Below are 7,500 nucleotides of genomic sequence, written 5' to 3' on the forward strand. Positions count from 1 at the left end.
TATATATATATATATATATATGGAGTACTATATGGCAATGAGGAAGAATGAAATATGGCCATTTGTAGCAAAGTGGATGGACCTCGAGGGTGTCATGCTGAGCGAAATAAGTCAGGCAGAGAAGGATAGATACCATATGTTTGCATTCATAGGTCTAACAGGAGAGACCTGGCAGGGGACCATGGGGAGAGGAAGGGGGAAAGAGAGCTGGGGAGAGTGAGGGACACAAAGCATGAAAGACTATTGAATACTGAAAATGAACCATGGACTTAAGAGGGAGGGGGAGGGAGGGAAAGGGTGATGGTCATGGTGGGGCGCACTTGGAGGGAGAAGCACTGGGTGTTATATGGAAACCAATTTGACAATAAACTATTAAAAAAAGAAATCATTTGAGAAGACACAGGCTGTTTGATTAGTTTAGGAATGTTAATTACACAAGAAACAGACCTTTAGAATTGCAAGAATTATGCTGCCATTCCTACAAAACAAATGAATTCAAATTTTATTGAATCTGTGTCTTCTGGGCCAAGGCACCATTCTGAGAACAAGGACACAGTCATGCACAGAGACAGTAGTGCTTGCATTATGAGAGCAGGAAATGATATGAAGCTTTAGGAGGAGGAGTCATCTTTGTCCATGAAATACCACAAATAAAGTACACATATTGCCATTGCAATGAAATATTAGGAAGTTATGAAAGATAAAATAAAACAAAATCTATAGTTTTAGAAAATTCTGCAACATTGCAAAGAAAATTCCCAGAAGGTTGGAAATAGAAATATGATATAACAATGTTAAAATATTTAAAATATTATATGAAATATTATTGGTGAAAATAATAAAATTTCATACACAATTTCAGAACCCCGCAAAAGATTACAGCAATTTACCTTGTAATTGAAGATAGTGATACGATGAATAAATGGGTATTGGAAACATGAAGTGACTTCCACTGTCTTTGGTCCACAGATTACCAGAAAATTGAAAGGTTCATTAAAATTACATTAATTAAATGTATATGTAAAAGCAAATTCAGATTTTTTGATGGATTGAAATTGATTTATTAGAGAATGTAACTGGAAAAAAAAGTCTGAAGAAACATCAACTCTACCTGTCTTAAAATTTACTTTTGGAAATAATGTATCCAATGTTCAGTCAACTGTTGTCACTATCTATAAATACTCCAAACAGCTCCAGTAACATAAGCATAATGACTCTTTTCAAGTTAAAAATCATCAAAAATTAATTGCAACCTTGCGTTTGCCACCAGTTACTAACAGCACATTCAATTGTATGGATAGAAAAATGACGTTCCTAAAAGCTTAAATTTTGATAAAATTAATCTGGAGAAGAAAATGAGGCAAAAATTATTTTCATGATGAAAACGCAGATCAGTGTTACTGTTTATTATATTTAAAATTATGACACAAAATACTGTTTGTCATATGTATTGGACTTAACAGATAAGACATTAATTTTTAGGAAAAATCTTTGTATTTTACACAAAGGATGGCACCATTTCTTGTTTTTTAAACAAGAGGCCTCAGCGGCACCTGGGTGGCTCAGGTGATTAAGCATCCGACTTGGGCTATTGCTATGATCCCAAGGTTCAAGGGTTGAGCCCTGCTCTGGGCTCTGTGTTGACAGCTAGCTGTGAACCTGGAGCCTGCTTCAGATTCTGTATCTCCCTCTCTCTCTGACCCTCCCCTGCTCCTGCGCTCGCTCGCTCGCTCTCTCTCTCTCTCTCTCTGTGTCTCTCTGTCTCTCTCTCTCTCTCTCTTTCTCTCTCTCAAAACAAAATAAAACTTAAAAAATTAAAAAAAAACAAGAGGCCTCATATTTCATTTTTGTACTGTGCCCCATAAATCATGCAGGGTGTTGGGGCGCCTCGGTGGCTCAGTTGGTTAAGCCTCCGGCTTCGGCTCAGGTCAGATCTCACGTTCGTGGGTTCGAGCCCCACGTCAGGCTCTGTGCTGACAGCTAGCTCAGAGCCTGGAGCCTGCTTCCGGTTCTGTGTCTCCTTCTCTCTCTGCCCCTCCTCCCCTCATGCTCTGTTTCTCTCTGTATCAAAAATAAATAAAAACATTAGAAAAAAATTAAAAAAATTATTAAAAAAAAATCATGCAGGATGTGACCTACCTCCTCTCTGCCAAACCTGGGAAAGTAAAGAGCATTTCTTCACTTACTTCTAATGAGCAGTGTTCGCAATTTACTTGAGCAGAAAGTCCATTTGAGCTGAGTGTTTTTATTAGATTAATAGTGGGACCTGTTTAGAAAAGTGGTTGATTAATAGCTAGAATTGGTGTATAGAAGTTGACATTCCCGCAACCTATTTCAGTAAAACTTTGAAATGTAGTGAATGGAAAAGAAAATATATGAGACACCTGATCTAATATAAAGAGAGCAGTGGCTACTGAGTGTGTGATAAATGTGTGTGTGGGTGCTTATGGAAATATCCTTGAAATTCCTGATTCCTAACAGCTGTACTCAACTTGTGATCCACTCAGGTTGCAACTAACCTCACATTTCTTTATCTCTTAAGTCACATCCAAGTCTTTATACTTAATCTTGAGAAATACCTGAGATGAAATCCCTTTCCTAGGATTCACTTCCATAAAAGGAGCATAAACTTATTGTAGTTTATTCAAGATCGCCTAGGTCTTAGATCCCTGTTGAAGCCTCATCTAAATGTTTCTAAAGCTGAAATAGCCTACAGTATAAAAAAAATTATTAACACACAGGTAAGTTATCAGTCTACAATGAAAAGAAAAAGAAAGTTTCTGACTAATTAGGTGAAGGCATTCAAGAAACATTTATTTTCCTAAAATATGTAAATATTTTAGGAAAATAAATTTAAGATAGTAGGACTCTTATGCTGAATGACACCTTCAGTTAAACAGTTTCCATTTTCATTTCCAGGTGAAAAGGAACCATTTTCATTGAGAATATATTAGCAAAAAATGAGTGCATTTGAAATTCACGAGGAAAAGCACCACAGATAAAAAAAAGAGAAGGCTTATAATTATATATATATATATATATATTTGAGAGACAATTTTGTCCTTCAGAAATCAGACATGTGTGATTATCTTTTGATCCTACCCCTTGTCCTCCAATAATAAAATAATATTTATATTTACACAGACGAAGGGACTTATACCCACGTCTTGGGTACATAAGCAAAAAGCTTTGTCTATGTTTTCAAATAGCAGATTATCTGAAACACTCTTCTCAGAGCTCCCATCACCTCCTTGTTTCTCAGGCTGTAAATTATAGGGTTGAGCATTGGGGTCAGGATGGTGTAGAAGACAGCCAGAACCTTGTCCTCTGTTGGAGATCTCAGCGACCTTGGGCGTAAATAAGTGTAAGCAAAGGGTACGTAGTAGAAAGTCACCACTGTGAGGTGGGTGCTGCAGGTCGAATAGGCCTTCTTCCTCCCCTCTGTTGAGTGCATGTGGCAGATGGCAAGGAGAACTCGGCCATAGGAACATGCAATGCCGACGAAAGGTAACACAAGGAAGAGGATGGTGCTCACAAACACTGTGTACTCATAGACCCAAGTGTCCATGCAGGCCAGAGTCAGCATGGCCGGGACATCACAGAAGAAGTGGTTGATGGACCTGGATCGGCAATAAGGGATGCGGAGGGCATACACAGTGTGAGCACAGGAGTTGATGGAGCCCATTACCCAGGATCCTGTTATCATCAACACACACACTTTTTTGCTCATACGAATGGGATAGTGAAGAGGAAAGCAAATAGCCACATAACGGTCATAAGCCATAGATACCAAGAGCAATGCTTCTGCACCTCCTAAAGTCAAGAAAAAGAAGCTCTGAATACCACACCCAATGAGGGAGATAGACTTGTTTCCAAACACAAAATTGGAAGCCATCTTGGGGACAATAGTGGAGATGTAATTGAGGTCAATGAGGGAGAGCTGACTGAGTAAGAAATACATGGGTGTGTGGAGACGGGTGTCTAGGAAGATGAGTAGAATCATGGACAAGTTGCCAAACAGCGCCATTAGAAAAATGAGAATAATGAGAATAAAAAGGAACAGGCCAGTTCTTGATGGTGGAAACAATCCCAATAAAATGAAATCAGTTGATGTGTAAGTATAGTTTTCCATGTTGCATTGATGTAATTTTCCTGAAGGCAGATAGGAAAGTAAGTCAATTACAAAACAGGAAGCTTTTTTTAGTTGTGTAGTATTTAAAATCTTCTAATTCTTAAGTAAATAATTGAATGATTCTATTTTGGAAAAAAACAACAAATTGTTTTTTTTACCTAGAGTTTAAAATTTGAAGATGCAAGCATTAGTTGCCTAATCCTTTTCTAAGAAGGCTATCATAAAACATATATTCATTAATAATTTATTAGGATACATTTATTTTACTTTTTAAAGTGCACAAGTATTACCAAAATAAAATGTTCATTCAAAATGCCTGCACATAAAATGAATGTAAATGCATGCATTGTATACTCATTTTATGAAAAATATTTATGACCCACAGAGGATTATTTTACTTTTATATCTAAGACATTTCTTTATCTATAGTGACCTATCGGCTTATGTTGAGGTACAACATTTCTTTTTTTAGTCCTCTTTGCACAGTAATATCAAACCAAACATCCTGGAAGTCAGGTAATGCTATTTGGCTCATATGTTCTGAAATCTTGAATGAATACTTGATGACAAGTACCACTTACGCATAATCATTCTCGTCCTCCTCCACCAGTTTCCAAATGTGCGGTTAAAGTAGACCCTTCCACTAAAAATCTGTATACCATATTCATAGTAGGTTCCATAAATATGTTAGTTTCACAATAACCATATTTTATAAACATTTCTTATATGTTGTATCAATGAGTATCGTAACTATTATCAATCATATTCCAGCATATGGTATAGTGAAGAGCAGGCTCATGTAGTATTCATCACAAACCAGAGCAGTACTTCATAGACAATATCAGCAGTAACCTTTATTATCAATTTTACTGAAATTACCATATGATACAGTGTTCCACTTCTGAGTGTATGTTCAAGAGAAATGAAATCAGAGTCCAGGATAGAGATTTGTGTACCCATGTATATGGCAGTTTTATTTGGAATAACTAAAAAGTAGAAGCAACAAATGTGTCCACTGAATACAAATAATGGATAAACAAAATATGGGATACTTTTTAAGAGGAAGAAAATTCTATTATATGCTACAGCACAAAGTTTCCAGAGTTTATGCTAAGTAAACTAAATAATATAAAGGCATATGCATATTTAACATACAAGATACCCAGAGTAATCAAATTGATAGTGATGAAAGTGGAATGGGGATTAAGAGCAGCTAAGAAGAAGGAAAAATGGGAAGTTAATATTTAATGGGTATAGAGTGACACTGGGATCAATATAACATTTCAGGATAATGATGGTAATGGTTACACAATTATATGAATTTAGTTAATGTCATGGGACTGCACACTTAAAATAAAATGGTAAATATTATATATATGTAGTTACACCAATTAAAAAATTCAGAAATAGAATATAAGTGTACCTGAAATTATTCCAAGTTTGGAACCTACAACAGGGATCTGAATATATGCAGTGCAACTGAACTTTGAATAATGAATGTGCGGCCTCAGAAAACTTGCAATCGAAAAAGTGGAAGAGCAGATTTTTCCATAAATGCCATTTGGAATCAATGTATCACATACTATACCATTTTCCATAGGATACCATTTATATTAGTAATTTAATTATTGACAAGGAAAATATAGTATTTCAAATTACCAATAAAATTATGATCACACTTACCACATGCATTTTATATAAAACTGTGATGAATTTACAATCAGGTAATTAGTATTAATCCACAGAAAAGGTGTAAATAATCAGCACAGAATACAAATAATGTCACATCATATCATGTATTTGACGCCATGTCTCACAACAGGCAGATGAGCAACATTTTTGTTTAGGGATGAGCAATTTTTATTACCCATGGTGCACTCTTCTAATATCCTGTCATGGGACATCATTTAAAGGACTCCTGAATCTGACAGTGAAACGTATTCAACTGCTGAACATCAGCCTCAAACCTTAAAAGGTCTCAAGGAAAAAGCACAATCTTTCTTAGGTAAAATAAATCCAGTAACTTATTTTTATTCCCTTTTTGTTGGTTTTATCCATTGGAAATACAATAAATAGTCTATATTTAGCTTATTTACAAGAAATTTTCCATCTGTTTGACTCTTAAAATATTCCTAAGAACCTACAGCATCAGCGTTTGTGATAAGTATACATAGGAAGAAAAAGTCAGAAAACTTTCTGATGATGGTTCCATTGTAAACGGAAGCAACAAGCTTAGAATGTTGATCAGGTCCTGAGGAAAGAGAAGATAATGATGTGAAGATAAGTTGGTAACTGGAATGTGTCTGAGTATGTTCCAAAATTAATTGTATTTGATCCTGACCTTGGATATATCTCTTGAACTTGATGTCATTCTGATACTTTGTACATGAGAAAATTGAGATGCAAAGATCCAAACTGACTTTAACTAAATATGTACACTTGAATAACTGGATTCCCTATCTCTCATCAATGCATGTATGTATGCATGCATCTATCTATCCATCAGTGTCTATATGTCTATTTATCCATCCATCATTTACATATATAAATGAATCCCCCCATATTATCTCTCAAATATTAAATATTTTGATGCAATGAATCTTAAATAAGGGTGGGTCAATTATTATCCACCAGCATTCATACAAACACACTCACACTGAAAAAGGGAGAATATGTTAATGTTGTAAATTAGGAATTCCATGTAGGTGGTAGAAGTAAATAATGCATGTGAAAGCTCCTCTGAAACATGAATAAAATTGTTTTAGCAATAACTGTTCACTTACTTGACCATATCCTTCCTTGTCCTCAGATACACTGGCTTGGCTGCACTATGACCACACACATTATCTTATAAACATGTTCTCTAAAACCTCTAAGTAAAATTCAGTCCCTGTCTCCGTTACCACTGCAGAAGTGTCCTTCCCTAAAGATTTTGCATATCATGGTACAACCATATTATCTCCTTTGTAATTTATTGCATATGTCCATGCTCCACATAATGAGTGAAATCTTCCCAATGCTCTACAAAATGAAGTACCTATTACCATTTCTTGATGTCAATATGCATCAATATTACTGCAGACTTTTTTTCTTATGTTTATATTTGGAGTTGATAAGTAAATACTGGAAAAGCCTCAAGTGACTGATTCATACATTTATAGAAAATATGCTTTATACAACCATTTCTCATTATTAAAAGATAAACAAAATCACATAGACAGATTGTGAGATATTCAAATCTGTGCAGTGACCTAGTGATGCAGTAGAGAAATAGGGAAGAGTGCCCTCCAGAAATTAGATATTATTGCATTTTTCCTGTACACATATCTTTATGCTCTGTAATCTCTTCACTTCTGATCAAAACTATT

The 7,500-nt window shown here is 35.4% G+C and overlaps 1 protein-coding gene across 1 annotated transcript in view; it reads right to left on the reverse strand.

Moving 5' to 3' along the window:
* LOC115293839 (olfactory receptor 2L5-like) overlaps positions 1–4,132 on the reverse strand; it is a 7,074-nt gene extending 2,942 nt beyond the window's left edge. The window contains exon 1 of the mRNA XM_029941541.1: positions 3,222–4,132. Coding sequence (XP_029797401.1) covers positions 3,222–4,132 — 911 coding nt within the window. The remainder of the gene's footprint in view (positions 1–3,221) is intronic.
* Positions 4,133–7,500: the final 3,368 nt, after the last annotated feature.

This window comes from Suricata suricatta, chromosome 6 (genome assembly GCF_006229205.1).
Source record: "Suricata suricatta isolate VVHF042 chromosome 6, meerkat_22Aug2017_6uvM2_HiC, whole genome shotgun sequence".
Lineage (NCBI taxonomy): Eukaryota > Metazoa > Chordata > Mammalia > Carnivora > Herpestidae > Suricata > Suricata suricatta.